Here is a 26997-nt window from a genome sequence, read left to right as displayed (position 1 = left end):
AAAAAGTAAAAATAAATAAATGAAAAGACTAGAGCCTAGCACATAAAAGCTTATCAGGAATTAGTTCTATAACATGAACTCAATTTTTTAAAACCTTAAAGTACATGTAATTTTTAATTTAATTTACTATAGTATACATACCAATAATAAGTTTACAACTGTAGACATGTTTATCTACAGCAAATATAACAAAGACTAAAAGAACAGATATTAAATCATTAAGTGATTATCAATTAGTATCCTTAATTTTCTTATAATTCTTTATTTTCTATAGATCACTTTTGTAACAAGAAGAAAACAAACCAAATGAAAATGAAACTATCTCAAAAAAGAATTAAGTCAAGACAGGAAGAAAGCTCATAAATATAAAATATATCTTATGGTTTATGTAAAATTCTTAACAAAAGTACCTTATTTGCTCCAAACTGCACTCTGGCTTTGCCTTTGACTAAGGTGGCATTTATTTGCATGATGACTGATTCTATTGAGTAGGCACTGCTCCAGCCCTACAGGAAGAACAAAATATCTCTAAAATACAGCAGTATTTCTGATTCCCACTTGGGAAGGCCTAACAAAATGGTATGTAACTCAACAGCAGCAAATCAGTGTTAAAAAGTCTATAGTCAAGGGGAAAAAGTAAAATTGGAACATTTCCAGAATCTCACCAAAAAAAAAAAAAACAACAAACCAATGTTCTAAGTGCCCAACATGAGCAAATTAGAACCTTAAATAAAGATCACTCTTAATGCCTATCCTAGCATAGATTCAGCAGCAAGTACAATGCCATTTTATTGGTTTACCTTTTCATTCTTGAAAGTAGAAACTATTTTAAAAATAAACTAAAATTTCTTTAAAAGTAGGAGCTATTAAAGAATTTTCTACTTACAATCTAATTTACATGATCAAAACACTAAATTGCGGGTGAAAATGGAGTACCATAAGAAAAAAGTCACCTGTTTTGTGAGAAGTTCCATACATAATGCTCCTCCACCCAATACATACCTTAAAAAGAAAAAAGGAGTCATACAAAATTCGAGAATTATTCCTCCGTAAACAATTTCTAAGTGCCATTACCAAGAAAATATGCATACAAGTAAAGATGAGAAAATAACATGAAAACAGTTGTTAGGGATATAGGACTATGGGTAACTTAAAAATTCTAATGTTATCACGCTAATGTAATCCCTCTGAAATTCTAGTCAATTTTTTCTAATGGTTCTTAGAACATAATACTTTCAGATTTGTATGATATCAGTAAGTAAGAACTTAGCCCTAAATATTCCAAAGAATAGGGGCAGAAGAACCAGTTTCCTTAAATGGCATTCGTGTGTTCTTTACATCTGAAACTCTACCATGATGTTACAGCCAAGAGTTTTTCCCGACAGTGACACTGACCTTACCCTATCCATGCTATTAACATCTGCATGGCTTTATGGTTCCAAACTGTTTTTACCCATTCTGTTGTGAGAATCAAATGGTTCTGACCATGGAGCTCCTCTCTGGAATTCCTTAAGCTCTTTCTAGGCCTGAAGACTATTCTCTGAACCAAAGATAACTTCTGGGGATGAACCAAATCTCCCATTAGAAAATCATTATTTAGGTAATGATTTTTTAACCTTTATCTTTCTCAAACAAAATTTCATTTCTCCTTTATGTTAAATTTCAAAATACATAAATATCATGCCTAAAAAATCAAGGGAATGATAGTTTTAGAACAAAAACTGTGGTAATTTTGAAAACACAAAAGCTAAGACCACTGATTAGGTCTATGTGGACACCAAGTCCACCACAAATTGTTCTGTCCTCTGGGGCTCTGCCCATGTCTTTCCCTTGTTTGAGATTCCTTCCGCTTCCTACCCTTCCAAATGCTGTATTTCCCCCCAGAAGACTTGCCAAGACCACTCTACCCTGCACATCTTCCACTCCAGCTAACCAAAGGCATCCTTGTGTCGACTAACCAAATTACTTTGCAGAGAAGGCATCTAAAAACTTTTACTGTAGACCACTAACATTAATAATTGTTATAGTGACAAAATTTAATAATAAAATTAGGGAAAGAAGTCCTCTTCAACTCCCCCATCCTGGAGAATCCAAGCAAGTGTCTCTCCCCACTTGCTTTGCCCAAACCCTAGGACCTTTCAAAGTGAAAAATTAATGGAAGGGAAAAAAACCTAAAAGAAAAACTCTCCAAAAACTTAAATTCAGAAGACTCATGGGATTAATTTTTTTTTCTTTGTGTATTCTATTTCTCAAACATAGAAATCTATCTTCCACTCTTTAACTCTCCTACTGGGCTAAAAGTATTGTACGTAATGTGCACTCACTGATTTAACAGAATTAGAAGATCTAGGTACTCATTTAGATTTTGGTTCCACAATTGCTCAAAGCTTAATAATTGGTTAATGAGTTAACACCACACATGATCTTCAAATTTTGGAAATGCTGATGGTAGACAGGAACTTGTTTCAGGAAAAGGAAGTACACAGTAGACATTTTACCTATTATCCAACCACAACCACCTTTCCTTTAAGATACCCCACTCTTCCTTTGAGGATGCAGAGTCTTAGGAGGTAGGAAGAAAGGGAGTTTTTGGATTTTCAGGTCAAAAGAAAGTGCATTTGTACGAGTACGTAATACCTACACAAATGTTTGTTGAACACAAGACGAGCAGTTCTAGTACCTACACAAAAAGTAAGATAACTAAACTTTTCCTTAATATACACTTTCAGCAGCATCGACATTTAAAAGTGGTCGATTCTACTTCTGTATTAAATGACATTCCTTTTGTCAATATGTGTTCCAAATTCTTACTGCTCTTTGCCTCCAAAGGGTTCCTGCTGAATATTGAGACAGTTCAAGAATACTAGGGAAAAAACATTAATGATCTAAGTAAGGGTCATCTAAGGATAACATGTCATATGTATGGACACCGTAATACAGTATTTTCAACTTTAAAAAAGTTCAGTTGCCAAAGTTGTACAGCAAACACTATCCTAAGCTTAGCCTCTTCGGATATTTCATTTAAAAATCACTGTAAAAAACACGAGTCACAAAAAGCCATATTTTGTATGATTCTATTTATATGAAATGTCCAGGATAGGCAAATCTACAGAGAAAAATTAGATGAGAGGTTGCCAGAATCAATGGTGGGGGAGACGGGTATAGGGAGTGACTGCCTATCAGTACAGGGTTTATTTTTGAAGTAATGAAAATGTTCTGAAATTAGGTAGTAGTAATGGCTGCACAACTCTGAATATACTAAAAACCACTGAATTGTACACTTCAAAGGGTGAGTTTTATAATATATAAACTGTATCACAATAAAGCTGTTAGTTTAAAAAATGTTTGGCTATGTCAAGAAATAAAGAAATAGGGTCATAACTAGAAGATGTGGGATATGAAATACATAGAAAACTGCTCAATAATCTATCTGGAATCACACAATGCTTAAGCTTTACCCTGACTGAGATGGCAAGCTTCTACTTCTTCCCAAGTCAGCAAATAATTCCTCCTCCTCACTTAATAATTCACTATGAAGACCAAGCCATTTTGATTTTGCCTCCAATGAGCTTTCACATTTCACTCCTCCTTCCACTCCAGTGACTACCAAACCAATGTAGGTTCTCCTCACTTCACTCTTAAGACAACAGCGTGGTCCTCAACTACTGTCACACTCTTCTAGGCTCTGTGAGCACAACGTGTCTCATATTCTCTTCTGCTGTCACCAGATTTACTTTACAATAGTTTCTTTACTGTTACTCCCATTTCTCAACCAGTTATACAGAAAGATGAATAGCCAGGGTGATAGTTTACTTAGCAGAGGGGAAAAAAAAGGTCTGACCAGTCCACAGAACTGTTTTAAGTACAAGATATTACATCAGCACTATTTCCTACAACTCTTCTACATGAGTCCTACCCTCCTTGTGTTATAGCTCAAACTGGTCTGGTATACTTTGAGTATCTCATTCTCTTTCCTAGATACCTAATTGTGTTTATTTTTCACCTATGTAAATCATTTTCCTTCAGCCTCCACCAGCTGACCAAACCCCACTCACATTTCACTGCCTAACTGGGATCCCACCTACTTCATGAAGTCTTCAGGTCACTGTTGCCAGAGCAACTCTTTGCTGCTTTAAACCTCTGATAAATTAAGTCCATAGTTAGCATTTGATAATCAATGGAGTACTTAGTACTTGTAATCCCCTCATACACTTGGCATTTGGTATAATGAAAAACACTTTATTAGGAATCAGAAGATTTATTTGAGTAGGTCACAAGCTGACTTATTATTCAAATTATTCATTTGAATAATGAGAACAATAACACCGTGGCAAAAAAGAATCAATTAAGAAACTACGTAACAGATTTTAAAATTGAAAACGGCATTATTCATAACTTCATGTATTTGTCTCTAGGCGGTAAACTAAGGTCATAAACTTAAATTCTTGGAATTCTTACAATAAAATGTTGAAAAGCTATACTGGTCAATTTTATAATCACATTTTAAAATGTTCTGATAAAAAAAAAAACTTTTTTTGAGACGGAATCTCGCCCTGTTGCCCAGGCTGGACTGCAATGGGGCGATCTCGGCTCACTGCAACCTCCACCTCCTGGGTTCAAGCGATTCTCCTGCCTCAGCTTCCCGACTAGCTGGGATTACAGGCACCCACCACCACGCCCAGCTAATTTTTGTATTTTTAGTAGAGACAGGGTTTCACCATGTTGGCCAGGCTGGTCTCAAACTCCTGACTCAGATGATCCACCTGCCTTGGCCTCCAAAAGTGCTGGGATTACAGGCGTGAGCCACCGCATCTGGCTGATAAAAATGTTTTTATATATTTATTCTGAATTTGCAAATTTCTTCCAAATCTTTTCCTTGATCATTTTTTTTCTCTAAGATTTTGAACAAAAAATGACCTGTCTTCCTTTTCCCATGCTTATGGGAATACTGAGTAAACACACACACTTTTATAAACAAGCACATACAACTAAAGCACAATAGTTGGCCAGGCACAGTGGCTCATGCCATAATCCAGCACTTTGGGAGGCCCAGGTGGATGGATCACTTGAGGCCAGGAGTTTGAGACCAGGCTGGTCAACATGGTGAAACCCTATCTCTACTACAAATACAAAAATTAGCTGGGCATGGTGGCACATGCCTGTAGTTCCAGCTATTCAGGAGGCTGAGGCAGGAGAATGGCTTGAACCCAGGAGGTGTAGGTTGCAGTGAGCCAAGATTACGCCACTGCACTACAGCCTGGGCAACAGAGTGAGATTCTGTCTCAAAAAAAAAAAAAAAATTAAAGCACAATAGTTATGTCGTTTCTCCCCAGTCAGTAAAGGCTTCGTTAAAGATATTTTAACATTAAACTATGAAAAACATAGGAACTATGACTTGGTGGCTAGTAAAAGGCTGGTGTTGTGAGCAAGAGAAAAGTTAAAAATTTACTATTTTTCAGTCTCGTGTTTATTTTGTATATGTAAATACTTGGCTGGGTTACCTAACATTCAACTTCCGAAACTTATCATTAGGTTTTATGACAAGAGAAGTACTTTTTATAGCAATTTTACTGCCTGATCCAAAAACAGTCTAGGGAAGCTTTAGCGGTAACAAAATAAAGCTGTACACAATTCTAAACAACTGTTTCACACCCAACCTGGAACTTCCACTCACTGTAATAGTGTATTTGTGATCAACTTTGTAACAACCTGTCAAAAGGAGACCTCTAACATCTGCTCACAAAGGAATCCCTTCAGCATCTCCTGCTCTGCAGCAGCAAACACATGAGAATCACTCAGAACTCTGGATTTCCAACAGAACAGCATTTCCCAGAGAGTAAGCCAGAGGACACCGTCCTCTGAGATGCTATTGTGTAAATTATTAAACAATTTTGGGAAAAATAGAAAACAGCATTAAGCCTCCAAGAAGTCCTTTGGTAAAAGATATTTTGAACCTGGTTTCCCCAAAACCTTGCAATCCCCTCAAAACAAATATCTATTAACAAACCACTAGGCTGGTGTGGTAGCTCACGCCTATAATCCCAGCACTTTGGGAGGCTGCGGTGGGCAGACCACGAGGTCAAGAGATCGAGACCATCCTGACCAACATGGTGAAGCCCCATCTCCACTAAAAATACAAAAATTAGCTGGGCATGGTGGCACATGCCTGTAGTCCTAGCTACTCGGGAGGCTGAGGCAGGAGAATTGCTCGAACCCAGGAAGGCAGAGGTTGCAGTGAGCCGAGATCACGCCACCGCATTCCAGCCTGGTGACAGCAAGACTCCGTCTCAAAAAAAGAAAAAAACAAAACAAAAAACTGTATTAGTGCTTAACATTTTGGGAGCTATGGCAAAGATTAGGTTGGAGGTGTCAGGTAAGTAAACTCTTTTTTTTTGTTTTTTTTTTTTTGTTTTTTTTTTTTTGTTTTTTTTTTTTTGTTTTTTTTTTTTTGTTTTTTTTTTTTTGAGACAGAGTCTCACGCTGTTGCCCAGGCTGGAGTGCAGTGGCGCGATCTCGGCTCACTGTAAGCTCCGCCTCCTGGGTTCACGCCATTCTCCTGCCTCAGCCTCCTGAGTAGCTAGGACTACAGGCGCCCGCCACCGCGCCCGGCTAATTTTTTTGTATTTTTAGTAGAGACGGGGTTTCACTGTGGTCTCGATCTCCTGACCTTGTGATCCGCCCGCCTCGGCCTCCCAAAGTGCTGGGATTACAGGCTTGAGCCACCGCGCCCGGCCAAGTAAACTCTTAAACAATATTGAAATACATAAAATTTAAAGAAAAAATTAAAAACAAAAAAGAAAAATAAAATAATTTTAAAAAACAATATTGGGCCAGGCACAGTGGCTTAGACTTGTAATCCTAGTACTTTGCAAGGCTGAGGTGGGTAGATGGCTTCAGCCCAGGAGTTCAAGACCAGCCTGAGCAACATGGCAAAACCTCATCTCTACCCAAAATACAACAATTAGCTGGGCATGGTGGCATCCCAGCTACTTAGGAGGCTGAGGTGGAAGGATATCTTGAGCCCGGGAGGCAGAGATTGCAGTGAGCCATAACTGCACCACTGCACTCCAGCCTGGGCAACAAAGAGAGAACCTGTCTCAATAAATAAATACATAAATAAATAAAAATTATATTGCTTTACCATGTGGCAGAACTCAAAATGAGCTCAGCATATCCATATGTAATACTAAGGTTAAAAAAAAACACACATACTTTTTGTTTCTCTGAGCTTTATAGATGGACACCATGCCCAAATAACTAGTTCTGTAGTATCAACAGCAAATTAGTATGTATTTTGACTACAAGAAATGATTCTTAACAGGATTTTAGCCCCCCAAAACACATATATAAGCATGTAAAGCAAATATAACTAAAAATAACTGTAGGAACAAAGCTCTTCTGGAGAAAGTTCTGAAGTCTGATATAGTCACTCATATTTTTACCCTAAATACAACTATTACTATCTCAACCATAGAAATGATCAAAGTAAGGGCTGGATATATTTAGTTTTTAATCACCATAATGTAGATTATGTCACATAATAGAATTAGTCAGCCGAGTGTTTGAAAATTCTCAAGTTAAACTGCTCATACTTTGAGGGCCTACTGAACATTTCATAAATAACCTAACAAATTGTGATCTTTTCCCCCTCTTCTGTAAGACTTCCAACCACAAGAAGCAGCAATACAATTACCATTCGACCCTACTAAACTGCAAGTATTACCTGTAGAAGTAATTAGCCAGTTCCATAGGTCCATGAGATTTCCCATGATTATCCCTAGAAGTACCAATTAGGATCACAGGCATGTGGGGACCACTCTTTAATCATAACATTCTCTAAACCCTCAATCACAATTTACATTTGAAAAACATTAGCTTTTTAGGCCGGGCGCGGTGGCTCAAGCCTGTAACCCAGCACTTTGGGAGGCCGAGACGGGCGGATCACAAGGTCAGGAGATTGAGACCATCCTGGCGAACACGGTGAAACCCTGTCTCTACTAAAAATACATAAAAAACTAGCCGAGCGAGGTGGCGGGCGCCTGTAGTCCCAGCTACTCAGGAGGCTGAGGCAGGAGAATGGCGTGAACCCGGGAGGCGGAGCTTGCAGTGAGCTGAGATCCGGCCACTGCACTCCAGCCTGGGCGACAGAGCGAGCCTCTGTCTCAAAAAAAAAAAAGAAAAACATTAGCTTTTTTAGGGTAAAAATATGTGTGTGTATATATGTGTGTGTATGTGTGTATATGTATAAATACGTGTGTGTATGAATCATTAAAAACTCTACCTCTCAACAATATAATGCTTTATAATCAATGGTTCTAAGTGTGGGCCCAGAACAACGGTATCATCTTCACCTGGAAACTTCTTAAAAATGTAAATACTCAGGCCCTACCACAGACCTACTGAATGAGAAACTCTGGGACTAGCTCTCCAAATGATTCTGGTGCACACTTAAAAAAAAAAAAAAATGCAAGCCAGGCACAGTGGCCTCATGCCTGTAATCCCAGCACTTTCAGAGGCCAAGGTGGGAGGATCACTTGAGCCCAGGAGTTCAAAACCAGCCACAACAACATAGTGAGACCTCGTCTCCATAAAAAAAATTTTTTTTAACTGAAAAAAAATTTCTTTTTAAGTAATTGCTTAAACTTACCCTCCTGAGAGAACAGGTAACACCACTCGAACAAACGGAGGATCAAATGGAAAGTTATCCTAAAAAGCAAATAAGCAAGTTTAATTAATTTTAAGAACATCCTTAATGTTATACTATTTAGAAGATTTTAAAAGATACTATAAAGAATGTGTACATTTATTATCAGATAATAGGTAAGAATCATAAAATTAGTACTCAAAACCAAAATGAAAACCAAATCAAATAAAAATGAAGTTAAAATCAGGCCCAAACAGAACAGTGTTATGGTAAACTGATGAAACACATGAAGGGGTTCCACTTCACTAGAACTATATAAAGGAACCATTCCAATAATGATAGACTAGGTAATTTAGATCAATTTTCTGACTGAAAACTAGAAAGGTGAACAAAACATAACAATTTCAGGGCTAAGAAAAGGGAACACCAGAGAGCAGGATCTTTTTTTTCCCCCCTTGGGTTTTCTTCCAATTACAGAAGAGAAAAAGAAGAGGTTCACAAGCTGAGCTAGAACTCACAGCCTCACAGAGCTCACAGAGAGATAAACATTGCAGCCCAGCGTTCACCGAGGAGAGGCCCTGCTAAGTCTCCCACTCCTAAGGCTGCGACCCTGAAGAACCAACTGCAAATTGCCCTGACAGGGAATGAGGCCAGCTTGAATCATCTCAATCCCTGATTGCATGAGGCAATCCTGGGTTGCTAATTTCCAAGCCCCTGGCAGGGGCAAATATAAATCCTCTCTGGAGAAGATTATCATCCAAGGCTTCAAATTAGTTCTATAATTTTTCATATATAATGTCTATCACTAAAAATAAGCCACATGAGACAAAGACAAATAGAAAACAAGAGAAGCAAATAACAGACACATAACCACAAGGGGTCAAGATAATAGAGTTAACTCTGTTGAACATAAGCGAGGAAAGAAAAGACAAGACTGAAAGCCTGGTAGAGAAATGCAAATTATAAAAATGAACCATATGGAAATTCTAAAATTTAGAAATACAACAGCTGAAATTAGTAGCTTAATGGATAAGTTTAACCACAGCAGTAACTTAGCAGAAAAGAGATTCAGTAAACTGGAAAATAGGTCAGAAAAACAAAATGGTAGAAAATGCAGAAAATAGGCCGGGCGCGGTGGCTCACGCCTGTAATCCCAGCACTTTGGGAGGCCGAGGCGGGCGGATCACAAGGTCAGGAGATCGAGACCACAGTGAAACCCCGTCTCTACTAAAAATACAAAAAATTAGCCGGGCGCGGTTGTGGGCGCCTGTAGTCCCAGCTACTCGGGAGGCTGAGGCAGGAGAATGGCGTGAACCCAGGAGGCGGAGCTCGCAGTGAGCTGAGATCCGGCCACTGCACTCCAGCCTGGGCGACAGAGTGAGACTCCATCTCAAAAAAAAAAAAAAAAAAAAAAAAAAAAAAGAAAAGAAAATGCAGAAAATAAAAAAGATAGTGAAAAGTTTATCACATACGTAGAGTCCTGGAAGCAAAAAAAGAATAGGACAGAACCAATACCTGAAGATATGGTTGTTGATAATTTTCCAAATCTGATCAAAGACTTCACAAGATTTAACCTCCATAAATACTTCAAGAGAAACAATGGAAGCTAGGATAAGAGAATGATATCTTTGAGGCACTGAAAGAAACTGCCAACCCTAGAAACTTACACTCAATGAAAATAATCTTCAAAAATGAAATAAAGGCCAGGGACGGTGACTCACGCCTATAATCCCAGCACTTTGGGAGGCCGAGGCGGACGGATGATCGGAGTTCGGGAGTTCGAGACCAGCCTGACCAACACGGAGAAACCCGTCTCTACTAAAAATACAAAATTAGCCAGGCGTGGTGGCGCATGCCTGTAATCACAGCTACTCAGGAAGGTTAAGGAAGGAGAATTGCTTGAACCCGGGAGGCGGAACTTGCGGTGAGTCGAGATTGCACCACTTGCACTCCAGCCTGTGCAACAAGAGCGAAACTTGGTCTCAAAAAACAAAGAAAGAAAAATAAAGGTTTTTGTTTTCATCTTCAGACTCACACTAAAGGAAATACTAAAGGTTATTTTCAGACAGGAGAAAGAGGATCCTCAATGAAAATGTGGAGAATAAAGAGCATAAAAAAGAGCAAATGTGCATGTGGATCTAAATGGATATTGACCAATTACATAATTATGTGTAGAGTTTTAGATAAGTATAGAATTAAAATGCATGATGACAGCAGCACGTATATGGCAGGGAGGACATGACCTCAGTGTTCTAAGGTCCTTGTATTGACAAGGAAAAGGAAAAAATATAAATTTACAAGTTTATATTAGACTTTGACAAGTCAAAGACATATTGTAACTGTAGGGTAGTAAAAAAGAACTACCATGCTGACAGAGGTACGAAACTAGAGTAATAAAAAAATCCAAAAGAAAGATGAAAAGGAGTGTGAAGCAAGAAGGACAAATAGTAATGAATCTGTAAGATGGAGATTCAGACCCAAGTATCAGCAATAATGAATGGGTCCAATTAAAAGACAAGGATCATCAGACTTGATAAAAATATATGAAGTGAGGAAGATGATATAAGATGAGGGATAAGAAGAAATCGTTTTCTAACTTGCAATAGAAATGTAAGATTATCCACAAGATACCAACTTAATGACACAAGATAGCAACTTAACGACAGTTACTATAATCTACTTTCAAATAAAATAGCTCACCTTTCACCTATATTTAACAGACATAATGAAAGGTATAGAGGTTGATGTAAAGCTTAGTAAAGTACAACTTCATTTAACCTCCTATTATTTAGAAATTTAAACATGTGAATCCCTAATGACTACAAAACCGCTTCATTGATTATGTATGATTTAATTCATTGTAAACAGTTCAGAATAACTCTTCCACATCAAAATCCGGGGACTCTATTCCATAAAGTCTATACCCTGGAACTCAGGAATCCATATTTTACAGAAATAAAAAGTTCTTCGAGGAAAAAAAAAAGGTTGAGGGTGACTGTTAAAATGAAGTTTCAGTTACCTTAGTATATATTAACTCAGAAACAGACTCTCAGGCTCTATAAGGATATCAGAAAGTTATCTGAGATCTTAACATCTTAGCCGTCTAAGTTATTCTTAAGGAAGAGGCACATTCTGTTTTTAAAGACTGCATCACCAAATGGCTCTAAATAGTTACAAATCACTTCCTTACACTGAGTTGAAAATCGCCTCTTTGTAATCTGCCTTACTAGTTTTATGCCCTGTGTTCACCAAAAACAAATAAAAACTAATGCTTCCATATACACAGTCCTTCAAATAGTTGAAGACAAGCTAACATCAACCCCCATGTTCTCCTCTCCAAATCCACAATTTCGCCAGCTATCCCAGGACACGGAATACAATCTCTTCCCAATCCCGGCAATTATTCTCTAAATGAACCTAAATTTATCTAAATAGACCATTCTTAAAGTACTACCTCAGAATTCAATTCAGTAATTCAGATGCTGCCTGAAACACCAAAAAGTGACTTCCTTAAAAGCATACATAGCAAGTTGGATTTGCTAAGTTGCTGATCAGGTCGCATTCCCTCCTGCATCTTTGTGTTATGCTTTATCTCAAGTTCCATTTTTCTTATTATTCAAGTTGTCACCATGGGCATCAGAGGCCATAAATATACACTGTTCTGGCTCTTTCCTGTAAATCTTTCTGAGTCATACCTGCTATCCTCCAAAGTCTGTGAATCCCGATACTAATAACTTGGCAATTCAGTTTAAGGTCCTCTTCATAAGGTCAGTTAGCTCAAGGCAATCACATTCTTCCCAGGCCTCTTAAGAAATACTCCAACCCCAGAAAAGGCCCTTCTTTCTGGTATCAGGAGCCATGGTCCAGAAACACAAATCCAATAGAAATTCAGCCATTTACCTCCCAGATCGTCCCCTCCCTGAAGTTCTACCTAGAGCAGGAAAAAATAATGAAAACACTACCTGCAGTCACAAATCCTCCAGTTTCCTGTCCAAGATTTCATATTCCCGTAAAGATACCCCCCAAAGAGGAAGTGACAAGGGAGGGGCACACCGGGGGCTACAGGGACTAATTAAAAAAAAAAAAAAAAAAGGGGTTCTATTTCTAAAGTTTGGTGTTAGGCATACGGACATATAATTTAAATTTTTAAAAAGAAAGATACCTTCCTTTTTTGTGTGTTTTTGTTTGTTTTTGGCCTGGGTGCTTCATTCATTCCCCCATATGAATTAGTAAAAATGTAGCCATTAGCAACTTCAGTCAATATATACTAGACTCATACTTTAGGAGGGCAACCCAGTTGACAACCACAACAGTTTCTACAATAACAAAGGTGAGAGATAATACTGACATTTGGGTCACTTCAAGGAAGTTCAATCCTAAGATATATTCCCAAGGAAAAACATACACATAAAAAAGCTATGTAAGAAGCTTTTAGAAAATTACTATCCTTTTTGTAAGTACAAAAGCAGCATTGTTTTTTTCATCAAAATATCTCATATATCCACAGATTTTAAACCATAACATCTTATCCAGATCCATAATTAAATCACGCCTGTAATCCCAGCACTTTGGGAGGCCAAGGCAGGTGTACCACAAGGTCAGGAGTTCAAGACCAGCCTGGCCAACATGGTGAAATCCCATCTCTACTAAAAATACAAAAATGATCTGGACATGGTGGCACATGCCTATAATCCCAACTACTCGGGAGGCTGGGGCAGAGAACTACTTAAACCTGGGAGGCAGAGGTTGCAGTGAGCCAAGATTATGCCACCACACTCCAGCCTGGGCAACAGAGCAAGACTCAGTCTCAAAAAAAATAAAAATAAAAATAATAATTAACATTTGTTCTAGACACCACTGCTATTCTTTAACCATTATTTTTAGCGTCTTAAAAATACTAGGCCAGGTGTGGTGGCTCATGCCTATAATCCCAGCACTTTGGGAGGCCGAGGCAGGCGGATCACCTGAGGTTAGGAATTCAAGACAAGCCTGGCCGACATGGTGAAATCCCGTCTCCATTAAAAATACAAAAATTAGCCAGGTGTGGTGGCATGTACCTGTACCTGTAATCCCAGCTACTAGGGAGGCTGAGGCAGGAGAATCTCTTGAACCCAGGAGCAGAGGTTGCAGTGGGCCAAAACTGTGTCACTGCACTCCAGCCTGGGCAACAGAGCAAGACTCCGTCTCAAAAATAAATAAATAAAATAAAATAAAATTTATAAACCCTTATGAAACATAACACATAAATTCAGAAAAGTACATAAAATATAGAGATATACCTTAAGAAGCTATTGTAAATTATGTGCCCATGTAACCACCAACCTGGTCCAGAAATATATTCCAGCCAGTATCCAAGAAGCTTGCACAGATGTACCTTTCAGTTCACACCTCCCTACCTCCCACCTAGATGGACTCCTTACCCTAACCTGTATGTAATCACCTCTTTGTTCTTGGGCAGTTTTACTGCCCAAGTATGAATCCATGATTAAGTGTTTCTCAGTTTTCTTTTCATTTTTGCCCCCCTAAGAAGCCTTTTTAGAAGTTTTCTTCCTAATTTTACCACCCCCCCCGCCCCGCTCCACAGAATTTTAACACCACAGATAAATCGTATTATCTGTTTATGTTCTGTGGCCCTTTGGAGGGCAGCAGACCATTTTAATAGCTAAGATTGTTTTCACTTCAAAGATCAATTTTCACTCCACTACAGGTGATATTGTCTCCACTAAGAATGCATGCCCTAACCAACATTAGTTTTACCTATTTTTGAACTCTATATAAAGGAAATTGTACAAAATAGGTTTTGGAGTCCAGTCTCATTTACAAGTGTGTTCAAGATCCACCCATCTTGTCCCACATAGCTGTAAACCATTTTATAAACACCACATTTCTCCATTTTATTGGAAAGAACACTTGGGTTTTCTGTTTAGGGCTAGTATAAACGATGCTTCTCTGAACATTCCTGTGTCTCCTGGTACACCTAATTACTCATCTCTTACAGAGAATATGTCTACAAGATTCCTGAATCATAGGGTATGAGTATCTTCTACTTTACCAAATTTTTTTCCAAAGCACTTGTACAAATATACGCCCCCCCACTGGAAGTATATGGGGTCCTGTAACTATTTTCTTACCTTAAAAGAGAAGTTAAGCAAAATATATTCTATGCCTTCTTTTTCTTTTAAGATCTGAAGATCACTGTGCAAAGGACTATCAGGGTCAACCCTAAGAATTACAAAACAAAAAAACAGTTCAAATAAAAAGTTAAGAGATTTTTTTTTAACTAAACTCAAAAATGAACTAGTCTGACAGCTAAAATAGAGCACCTAGGGTAAGTTCCAGAAAGAGAAGGTCTAAAGCTGCTCTTTATCACCAGGAAAAATAGAGGTCACTATAGCTTCCAGCTCCTTGGGAATAAATGTCCAAAAGAGACCATAATACTCTAAATCTAATCTAATAAGGGGTTCAGAGTTTGCAGTCATTCTAAAGGAAAATAGTCACATGTGTATAATTTTCTTATTAAACTTATATTATTATAGCCAAAGGGTTCAAGGAGAAAAGTTTGCCATGGACTGAACTACGAAAAGTTAAATCACTAAAAAAATCCGTATTTTTCTACAACTGTTCTATATATACAGATCCAATTTGAGTCCCATCTCCCCGCAACTTTTTTTTTTTTTTTTTTTTTTTTTTAAAGAGACAGGGTGCCTCATTCTGTTGCCCAGGCTGGAATATAGTGATACAATCATGGCTCACTGCAGCCTTGACCTCTGGAGCTCAAGATCTTCCTGCCTCAGCCTCCTACCACCCCCAGTAGCTGGGACTACAGGTGTACTCCACCATGCCTGGCTAATGTTTTTTTTTTTTTTTTGTAGAGATGAAGTCTTGCTATGTTGCCCAGGCAGGTCTCAAACTCCTGGGCTCAAGAGATCCTCTCACCTCAATCTCCCAAAGTGCTGTATATATTTCAAATATAAACTGGTTATCACAGTCTCATGAAGTTATTAAATATACTTTTGTTTCTAAGTTCCCCTGGTCTAACTCCATAAAACACTTTATCCCACAGCTGGTCCTTCCTTTCTGTCCTTCCTCTTCCTCACTTTTTTATTAAGCCTCAGAAACAGCTCATTTAAACAATCTAAGAACTATTTCTATAGAAACAAGGTCTAAAGTTCTAAGTACAAGTCATAGTATAAAGGTATCAAGTTAGAAGGAAAATAGCCTCCACTGTGATAATCTACCATTGTGAAGGGTGGGTTAGCATTAAAAAGTCACTTACTTCTGCAGTTTAACATGCCAGTCATATAAACTGTCATTTATGAGTTCCACTGAATAAATCCCTGTTAAGATACAGAGCATGTTAGCTACTCTTCATTTGATCATATAACTATTACTATAGTATAAATGTATAAACTGAATAGTCAACAAAAGCTAGGAATTTTTCTCTTAAAACATGGAACGACTAAGCTATATAGTAAATATTACACCACTGCAGCTGAGTATCTTATGCCCTTAACAGATCATTACAGCCATCAATTGAGAAGATTCTTTAATGAGTTGAAAAACTGCTTACCATTTAGTCTGACTGAAAAAAAAAGATTATGCAAAATCATAGGTACTTAAGACTTTTCTTCCATGAACATACATTTCTACAAAGACGGAATCCTTCTACGTATGTTGTTTTATAATGTCTCTTCAACTTTCAGGGACATTTTTCCAAGTTAGTATACCTAAATCTATTCACAATCTTTTTAATGACTTTCCAGTAGTTTATTTTATGGATATGCTTTAACAAATTCCACCCAATATCTGGTTTTTTTCCTATATAAACAATGCTGAAACAAATGATTACTTAACATTTAAAAATAAAACCAGTATTCAAATGTTTGTGCTTTATTAGGTTTCTACAGATAAACTTTTAGACTTCTTACACAAAAAACTGTAAGGACACCCACAATTCTAATAAGTCAGAAACAAGTTTGGCTTATCCTGCACACTACAAAGCAAGGGTTTTTCCTTGTTTTTATTTTTTTAAGCAAGTTCTAATTAATTTTGATTTGTTCATACTAAGAATTCTTGAATGGGTCATAATGCTTTTTTTTTTTTTTTTTTTTGACAGTCTCACTCTTGCCACCCAGGCTGGAGTGCAGTGGTACAATCTTGGCTCACTGCAGCCTCCGCCTCCTGGGTTCAAGCGATTCTCCTGCCTCAGCCTACTGAGCAGCTGGGATCACAGGTGCCCGCCACCACGCCCGGCTAATTTTTTATTTTTAGTAGAGATAGGGCTTCGCCATGTTGGCCAGGCTGGTCTCGAACTCCTAACTTCAGGTGATCTGACCACCCTGGCCTCCCAAAGTGCAGGGATTACAGGTGTGAGCCACTGCACCCAACCAATGCTATCTTTTCAAATTAAAGTTTGGCTCATTATTTAATACTATTAGAATCTGTAACAATATGAGAATTTTACCTCTAGTTACGACAGATTCCATAACATTCAAGTCATAATGAGTAAGAATACTCAAGTCAAACAATGAAATAAAAACTTTAAAAACCTACATATTTTAAAGGTAATAACATAACTATCTCTACAATAAGAGTCGATTATCTTGCTTTCAAAAATGGGGGGGCGGAATCATAGAAATCAACTTGGCAATCATTCTCTGTTTACAATGAAATGTATTACTCTTATTTACTTTCCAAGCAATATTGCTCATGCTTTCGCCAGAAGATAAAAATACATGTAAGAGTTCACTCTTTTCAAGAAGAGGACAAAATTCCAATGGACTTATAAAAACATTTTTTAAAAATCCGAAAAACAAGTAAACTCATCCTATTTTACTCTTACATCTTTTGGAACTTGATTGCATTTGAGTTTCACATTCCTAAAATAAAGCTAGTAAACATTTCCATTTCTGTCCAGTTTTAAGAAATGACATTTATAATCTGACAATAGAAAAGAGCAGAAGAACCATAAGGAGAGCAGGGATCCAGAGATCCTTACCTGTTTTATAACTCTGTGATCTGTATATGTCCCTGAGCTCTTTCATAAGTCTATCTGAAGCTTGCACTGACCCAGACACTGCACCCTGAAACACAAAAGCCACTGTTTACCAGGGTCTGCTGAGCTAAGTAAAGATTTAAGATATTTCAACCTGATCTAAAAGATTACAGCAAAAATGGATCACCGTTCAACTTTTTTTTTTTTTTTTGGAGATGGAGTCTTGCCCTGTCGCCCAGGCTGGAGTGCAGTGGCGCAACTGCAACCTCCGCCTCCCGGTTCAAGCAATTCTTCTACCTCAGCCTCCCAAGTAGCTGAGACTACAGGTGCGCACCACCACGTCCAGCTAATTTTGGGGGGTTTTTTGTTTTTTTTTTTTTTTGGTGGAGACGGAATTTCACCATGTTGGCCAGGATGGTCTCAATCTCTTGACCTTGTGATCCGCCTGCCTCGGCCTCCCAAAGTGCTGGGATTACAGGCATGAGCCACTGCACCCAACCTCAACATTTTAAGAAGTAAAAAAAGTCCAATTAAATGAAGCATTATGAAGTTTCAAGAGGATATAAAACTAGGCACAAGTCTGGTTCATTTCCTATTTCTTATCGTGTGAAAAAGTCTAGTCAACATGTCCAGACCACCATGGATTCCACAATAGTATAGAATTCAGTATGAGTCTATTCCAAACCCCAGCAATTACTATAAGACACTCAAGGTGACACATTATTAACTAAAATACAGCTCCATTCATTAAAAAAAGTGACTTCATAAAAAAAAAAAAAAGATGTTAAGTCATAAGACTGCAAGCAAGAATATTACACAGATGGTCTAGTTCGCACATTAAGACACTGAGAAACGTGTGTCTACATGCGACTGGTTTTAGTTTTTCAGAGCAGGGACATCTCTAAAGATGAAAACACATCAATATCTTATCGTAAGACTAAATATAAACGGAACTATTTTTTGGTCACGTGAAATTAAAGATTTTAAACATTGCACTATACTTTGAAGGGGAGGAAAAAATCAAGTTTCCTAGCTCATTTCATATCTACAAAATAAGAGAAGTTTTTCCTATCTCTAAAATATGAAGAGTACCTAATTCACATGGTGGCTATGAAGACTAAATGTGAAGATATATGAAGTATAAAGTACTTGGCATAGTATCGGTCATGCAAAGGTGTTCAATAATTTATAGTTTTTTGACTATAACTCAAACTGGAATTGATCACAAGACACAAAGTACAGTTATCATTAATTCAAATGACACAAACTTTGTTTTTTAAGTAATCAAGATATTGGGGCCTGACTAAACTTCTTTGCTCTACTAAAAATTATAAATTAGATTAATATAGAAATAAGATTGAAGGAGGGAGAGTAATCTACCTGTTTTCAACATTTGGCATCTACTTACCTAACAATTCATTCCCTGTTTTCGGGAACCTGTGCCCAAGACAAACTAACTGCTACACAGATTTCATGGAGTTGGTCAACAGCTCTAATATAAGGCAGGAAGTAGTAAGTGTTCAATCATTTGATGTTTCCCTACTCTGAACATTTTATATATATACACATCATTTTCATTTATTTTTGATAGCAATCATCCAAAAGGTATGTACTATCTAGCCGTATTTTAGAGTTGAGGAAAGTGAAACCATAAAAGGTGTGTTTGTCACCAAACTCAGTGTTCTTTTCACATCCTGCTGCTTCATGTAAAAGAGATATTAAGTTGTGGCCGGGCACGGTGGCTCACACCTGTAATCCCAGCACTTTGGAAGGCCCAAGCAGGTGAATCACTTGAAGTTGGGAGTTCAAGACCAGCCTGGCCAACATGAGGAAACCCTGTCTCTACTAAAAATACAAAAATTAGCCAGGTGTGGCGGTGCACACCTATAATCCCAGCTGCACGGGAGGGTGAGACAGAAGAATTGCTTGAACCTGGGAGGTGGAAGCTGCAGTGAGCTGAGATTATGCCACCACACTCCAGCCAGGAGACAGAGCGTGACTTCATTTAAAAAAAAAAAAAGATGTTAAGTCAAAAGAGAAAAATTACTTTTGGTTGGGTCAGAGTAGGACAGACCAAAGTCTCCTTCACCAAGGAGAAAGAACTTGAATTATATTTTGTAGGAGAGAATGAATTTGAATATACAGATCCCATGGGAGGAAGGTAAGCAGAGAAAACAGCATAAACAGGCCGGAAAGGGGCACGTACAGGGATCAGCAGGTGGTTCCAGGATGTGAAGAGCAGATGAACAGGGTAAAAAGTGGCTATCCATAGATAAGAAATGTAATCTACAGCAACAAAACATATGACTAAGGCTAGGCACGGTGGCTCTTGCCTGCAATCCCAGTACTTCGGGAGGCTGACATGGGAGGATCGTTTGAACTCAGGTGTTCAAGACCTGCCTGGGCAACACAGAGAGACCTTATCGCTACTAAAAATAAAAAAAAAACTAGCCTGGCACGGTGGCACATGCCTATAGTCCAAGCTACCTGGGAGGCTGAGGCAGGAGGATTACTGGAGCCTGAGAGATCAAGGCTACACTGAACTATGTGCCACTGCACTCTAGCCTAGGTGACAGAGCAAGACCCTGTTTTTAAAAACGTATGACTGAGTCCACCACTAAGGCAGGAATGGAGGAGGAGGGCAGCTGAGGTCGGCATGTTAATGAATTGCCTTATTAACTATAATTATTTAACCACAAAAGTCCAGGTTCTACATATCTACACACACTTACATTTAAATGGTCTTGCCTTTGAGTCTTCCTAATTTTCTCTAATATTGCCAAATTTTCTTTTTCAATTCCTTCATCCTCTGACTTTTTCCCACTAATAGGCTCTTCTTCCTTCATCTCATAGTGATCTAAGTCTTCTATATCCTGCAAAAAGAAGAAAAATGTTAGCTTATTCAAGCTATTTTTCTTCAGCAATTTCTTATGCCAAAATAACATTAAATTACTCTTGACTTAATGAGGGACAAGAAACAAAATATAGCTATTCTATGGGGAGAGAGAAAACCCCCCCCCATTCCATTCAAGAGGCTCCCACCTTTTATATCCTATATTTTATTTAAAAGCTAGACTCTGAGTAAAGCAGATTTAAAAGCTTTACAAAATCATAATTATTACCAAATAAGCCATCTTCTTTTTTTTTTTTTTTTTTTTTTTTTGAGACAGAGTCTCACGCTGTTGCCCAGGCTGGAGTGCAGTGGCGCGATCTCGGCTCACTGCAAGCTCCGCCTCCTGGGTTCACGCCATTCTCCTGCCTCAGCCTCCTGAGTAGCTGGGACTGCAGGCGCCCGCCACCGCGCCCGGCTAATTTTTTGTATTTTTAGTAGAGACGGGGTTTCACTGTGGTCTCGATCTCCTGACCTTGTGATCCGCCCGCCTCGGCCTCCCAAAGTGCTGGGATTACAGGCTTGAGCCACCGCGCCCGGCCCAAATAAGCCATCTTCTAAATCTCCTATTAAGAGGAACCTTTAAAACAGTTTAGCAGCAGGTGTCAAGAACCCAAAGTGTTCTTAGTTTGTTCCAGAAACTCAACTTCTAGAATTGTATTCTAAGAAACTAGTTTAAACTGTAAACACTAATTTAGGCATAAAGACACCTATTTCAACCTTGCAACCACAAAAACAAACACAAAATCTGCATGTGCAAAAATAGCAAAATATTAAGAGGCCACTGAAATACTAACATAGCATAATTTCTCCTGTATCGAAAAACTTTAAAATGAAAAACAGAACACAAAAAAGAAAGAATTTCAATTATGCTGAAATAAGCACAGAAAAAGGAAGACCAGAAGAACTTATATTGAAATATTAATTTCAGTTAATTTTAGTTATCTCTGGAGACATTTAATGCCTTCCCCTAATTTCCAAGTTTTATGTAGTAAGCATCTATTGACATTTATAACTAGAAAAAAAGTTAGAAAAAGAACTTTATCTCAAGTCCTCAGGAGGCTGAGATAGGAGGATCATGTGGGCCCAGGAGTTTGAGGCTGCAGTGAGCTATGATCATGCCACTGTACTCCAGCCTGGGTGACAGAGCAAGACTATCTCAAAAAAAAAAAAAAAAAAAAAGAATTTGAATACCCCTAGACCAGTATCTTTATTCACATCATTCTGCTCCCTCCTTTCCCATACTATTTGTTCTTACACATATATAAATCTATGCAGAATTTAAATCCTAACTTTTTGCAATTACCTTACTTCTCTACTTCAATTGCCAGAATCTCTAAAGGAGTAGTTTATACTCATCTCGACTTTTTTCTTTCCCAAGCAGGCTAATTCACTGACTTCTAGACCAGGTTAATGACTACCTTCTATCCATTCAATAGGCCTCCTTTTTGGTTTTTTTATTTTTTTTATTTTTTGAGATGGAGTCTCACTCTGTTGCCCTGGCTGGAGTGCAGTGACAAGATCTCGGCTCACTGCAGCCTTCACCTCCACAGCCTTCTTTTTGGAATGCCATCTCTTCAAGCCCTATTAATGTTCTGTTCTCACTCAAACTCTGCCCATGACTCCATACTTCATGGAGCTCCCTTCTCCCTGTGTGCACCTTTCAGCACCAATCTTCCATCCTACACGTTTTTCTCACAATTCTCACAAATGCCTTTAGCCTATATTTCCTCCTATACCTTCAACATCAGTCATGCTCCCATCCACAAAACTACTTTCCCTGAGTATTAATCAGCACATCCCAAACAGAATTCAACATTATCTTTCTAAAATATCCTCAGCACACTATTCCATGCTTAAGGCCTTCCTATCAAAAATCACACCAAATAGAAACACACCTGTCTCGAATTCAAGACTTTTAACCATTTGCCTTTTCTAGCCAATCTTGTTTTTTCATGACTTCAACACATCAACACTCCTTCTCAAAAGAAAAGTATCCAATGAACCCAAACCCACTATGTCCAAGGTTGTTCTGAGCCTCTTCCCATATTATTTTAGGAGCCTAGAATATCTTCTTTCCAACTGTCCTAATCTGACATCTCCAAAGTCCATTCTCCTTCCTTTCTAGTTTTCCCTCAATGTTGCAGCCCCTTGTTTATTAGCTTGTGAGGGGAAAAAGAAAAAGTTCATGAACTTTAGTACAATGGCTGCTTCATGGTATACTGTACCCACAGAAAAGGTTTAACGTTTTCATGCAGTTTATTCCACCTAAGCTAAACTGCATAAAAACATTAAAACAAATTCTTATTCTAACTGGACAATTTTAAGAGTATTTTACTCCCAGACTCATAAAACAAGCCTATACCCAGGAACAGTGGCACACGTCTATAATCCCAACACTTTGGGAGGCCAAGGTGGTCGATCACTTGAGGTCGGGAGTTCACGAGATGAGCCTGGACAAAAGAATGAGACCCTATCTCTACAATAAAAAATGTTTAAAAAGCTGGGCATGGGGCACATGCCTGTACTCCCAGCTACTCAGAAGGCTGAGGTGGGAGGATTGCTTGAGTCCAGGAGTTCAAGGTTGCAGTGAGCCACGATTACAGTACTGCACTCCAGCCTGCGCCACAGTGAGACCCTGTCTCAAAAAACCAAAACAAGTCTACAACACTGCTTCATTAGTTCTGAAGCATTCTAAAAGTATATTTTAGATTAAAAATTTCCAAATTAAGAAAATAAAAGCATACATTGATTATAAGACCCAAAACAGAAAAAAAAAAAAAATTTTTTTTTTTTAAATCAAGATCATGGAATCCATATATCTTCTATTTGGTCAACGCAGAAACAAAGATCTTTGTTCTGAAGTTTGATTTTAAATGCAAAGTTTCAGAGCTTGAAAACATCTAAAATTATATCCATGACTGACAACTGGCCTAAGCTCAATGTCTTTGGAATGAGCTCTACTAAATTTGCCATGATTTAAATGTGCTGCCTCCAAAATTCAGGTGTTGGCCAATGTGATATTAAGAGGTAGGACTTTTAAGAGGTGATTAGGCCAAGAGGGCTTCTTCCTCCCTAATGGGATTAAGGCCCTTACAAATGAGGCTTCACACACTGGACTAGCTTGCTCTCCTGCCCTTCTGCCTTCTACCATGTGAGAGGATGCAACAAGAAGGTCCTCAGACACCAAATGTTGGTATCTTGATCTTGGACCTCCCAGACTTCAGAACAGTGAGAAAATAAATGTCTGTTCTTTATAAATTACCCAGTCTCCAGTATTCTGTTAAAATAGTGTAAACCAGATTAAGACAAAATTCATTGATGATTTTTCAATGAGAGACAGTTTCACTACTTCTGGTGAGTAGTCCCTAAAATGTTCTCAAATTCTCCTTTTATGCAAACGAAGTTTTATAAACTCAGTAGTTCCTCTTCCTAAATATAACCAAATACAGATTAAGTAGTGATCAATATTAAATATAAATATAATTTTAGTGCTAAATGTTAAGAGCTTTTGTTTTCCAAGAAATCAAATCCAAAGAATTCAGATAAATTTCCTCAAAGGCATATCATTAAAGGTAAAGCCAGAGTTGGGAAATTATATTCCATTCCAAATACAATGTGCTTTCAATTATTCCACCTTAATAGCAGTCTATAAAAAAGATTTAAGAATTACTCAAATGTTCAAAAATGAAGACATTTATGAACTCTTATTTTATATAAAATACCTACTTCAGCCATCTCTTCTTCTTCTTCCTCTTCTTCTGAAGTCACTTCTTCTGTTGTCCCATTCTGAAACAAAGAATGAATCTGCCACGGCTACACAGAACAAATATGCACAGGCTGAGTACATTAAAGACTGGTGCCATAGCTTTAGGGACAAACTCTCAACCAACTGTCACTGCAGTCCCACTACCAGTTTATTAAAATTAAAATGTTTATCTTTAAATCCAGCTTTGACTAATAAATAAGTTATCAGCTTTTAAAAATGAAACAATTTTGAACAATTCAACTTAATGGATGCCTCAGGAATAAAGAAAAGCAATCAAATACAAAGCAAAACAGAAAAAAATGTTAAAACATAATCTAATTTAAAATAAGAAAACATTTTACTTGTACGGCTGTGTGCCTAAGATCAATGGCTTATTTAAAATAAAATCTCCCAAACTACCGATTCCTTAAAATAGCTACCTTTTTAACTTTGAAAAGCCTGAATTATTACATAAATTCAATTGTCTTACATTTTGAAAGGTCAGATGTGTTATTGATAGACATTTCACAAAACTAAGAATTATGAAATGACCACCTCACTAAAAAGCAAATTTTCTTTTTAAAAACATTTTACTACAAAATACTTCTCTACAAGACACAACTTATCAATTTACACAATTTACAATTTATCAAGTTCAGAAATGAATTTGATGGGGTTTTAGGAAGGGCCTTCATATTCATTTTTGGCAAAGTTCAAAAGATAAGCTTCCTGGCCAGGACACTATTTATACATGCATCTTTAACCATGAAGGCCAGTTCAGGTTAGAACACAGAATATGTAAAAGATCAAGAAACTAGGATCCAGAGATCAAGTAAGACCAACAAAGGTCTCAGCAGTATCTAAGCATCTGTTATTAGATACTCTGATGGAATAATTCTCAAGAAAAACAAACCCATGATCACAGAGGGTATTAGAACTCTTCTGGATTAGTCAGCTGGAGAATTCCATGTAGATAAACATACCTATGCAGAATTAATTTGTATTTCCTTTAAATCTGCATCTCTTTAGACACTGTCTTCTAAAAACTAAATGGAAAATGGAAGCAAGCAGCTTCCGAAATGTAATTCTCCCCTTTTTCATTTCCCTAAATTGTTATATTCCAAGTCAAACTATTCTGGGTATCTAAAGACTATATACCTAGCCTAAAAGTCCCAAAGAGTTTGGTTGCATCAGTGATTGAAAGAGCATTTTTGAAATGCCAATTTCAAAGCTGACCCAGAGAATCTGTTTTTCAAAAGTTCTCTGAGGTGATTATCACATGCATCCGGGTCTGTCACCATCAGCCCAGTTACTATCCTTCATTTTAAAATGAGAAAGCTGAGCTCCCACCACCTCAAAAAGGGGAAGTAATTTAATCAAAACAAAAAGTGAGTTAAGCTTGGGAAGTCCTAAGACGAATTTCATTTCAAGATGTGGCCTGGTCCTCTTTTCAAAACCCCATTGAAATGACAGAATTTTACAAAAAAAGAGTAAGTCTGCTGCAGCAGCAGAAAAACAACAAATACAAGGAGAATACTCTTAGTGAACCAAAACTATAAGGACATGCTGGAAGATACAAAGGAGATGGAATCAGACTGCTGGGCTTGAGAAAGTCACAAATTCAATCCAAATAATGGAGGGACCACTTTTTTTCAGAAGAATCAGACATTCTTTACTGTACTTGTCTCATCTACAGTTGGTAAGGATCACTCTCCTAGATAGGAACTCTATCTTGATGGCCTCTATGAGTCTCAAAACCAGAGAGAAAAGACAGAGCGTTTGAATATAACTCAACGCAGCAGCAAAATCTTCTAACAGACTCGGCCTCTTCCTTTTAGCTCAAGAGCTAGAAAGCTCACCAGCCACCACCTCCCCATCCTCATGCCACAGGAAGAGCACAGATCTGCAAACCAGGAGGGGGAGGCCACAGCAGAAAAGAGTGACAATTCTGAAGACACTCAGATCAACAACGGATACTGATCAATGGTATATCTCATCTATAAATGAAGAGATAACCATGTATCACCAGTGAGCTGAAGAAAATTAGCAATCTGAAAGGAAAGTGCCAAGTCAAATAAGCACAAATGATCTGAAGCATTACTAATGAAGGAAATAAATAGAATTTTAAAACCTAATTGGGATCTTTAGTAGTAATTGAGAAGATACTGCATCCACAAAATAAACAGATTACTATGCAAGCACAATTCTACAAAGTAAAAATAAGATCCCCTCTCCCACCCCCAAAAAACCACTTGTAGAAGGGCCAGAGTACTATGCACTTGACCCAACAAGGCATTTATGATTAAGAAAACCAAACAGTGACATTCCCTTAGAACAGAGAAAAAAAGGAGATGGGGGAAAAAACAGAAGAGACGTAAGTAAGAGAACCGTTCAGGGACATCAAAGATATAGAGATCTAACATTCATCCAGAGGATGAAGGGGAATAAAAAGAAAGAAAAGAGATAAGTGCTGCTGAGCTAAATAAAGACTTTAGAATATTAAGTGGCTCTGAATGCCCCAAAGGAATACTGAAGGCCTGACACAGTGGCTCATGCCTGTAACACTTTGGGAGGCCAAGGCAGGAGGATCACTTGAGCCCAGGAATTTGAGACCAGCTTGGACAACATGGTGAAAACCCATCTCCACAAAAAAATTTTAAAAATTAGCCGTGCATGGTGGCAGAGCGCACTTGTAGTCCCAGCTACTCAGGAGGCTGAGG

The 26997-nt window shown here is 38.0% G+C and overlaps 1 protein-coding gene across 16 annotated transcripts in view; it reads right to left on the bottom strand.

Annotated features, from left to right (window-relative positions):
* The window catches only part of UBE2Q2 (ubiquitin conjugating enzyme E2 Q2), a 59081-nt gene that overhangs the window by 8659 nt on the left and 23425 nt on the right, over positions 1-26997 (bottom strand). For 7 of the 16 annotated variants that reach the window (XM_015142774.3, XM_077939949.1, XM_015142777.3 and 4 more), the window contains 8 exons: positions 24259-24318; positions 20372-20512; positions 17643-17727; positions 15921-15981; positions 14776-14866; positions 8648-8706; positions 954-1002; positions 411-506 (listed from right to left, as the gene is read on the bottom strand). In XM_015142774.3, coding sequence (XP_014998260.1) covers positions 411-506; positions 954-1002; positions 8648-8706; positions 14776-14866; positions 15921-15981; positions 17643-17727; positions 20372-20512; positions 24259-24318 — 642 coding nt within the window. Of the gene's footprint in view, positions 1-410; positions 507-953; positions 1003-8647; positions 8707-12339; positions 12576-14775; positions 14867-15920; positions 15982-17642; positions 17728-20371; positions 20513-24258; positions 24319-26997 lie in introns of all 16 variants that reach the window. The other 9 variants (XR_013395797.1, XR_013395798.1, XR_013395800.1 and 6 more) reach the window with 5 other exon arrangements.

Source organism: Macaca mulatta, chromosome 7 (assembly GCF_049350105.2).
Source record: "Macaca mulatta isolate MMU2019108-1 chromosome 7, T2T-MMU8v2.0, whole genome shotgun sequence".
Lineage (NCBI taxonomy): Eukaryota > Metazoa > Chordata > Mammalia > Primates > Cercopithecidae > Macaca > Macaca mulatta.
This window is presented reverse-complemented; position numbering and strand designations above follow the sequence as displayed.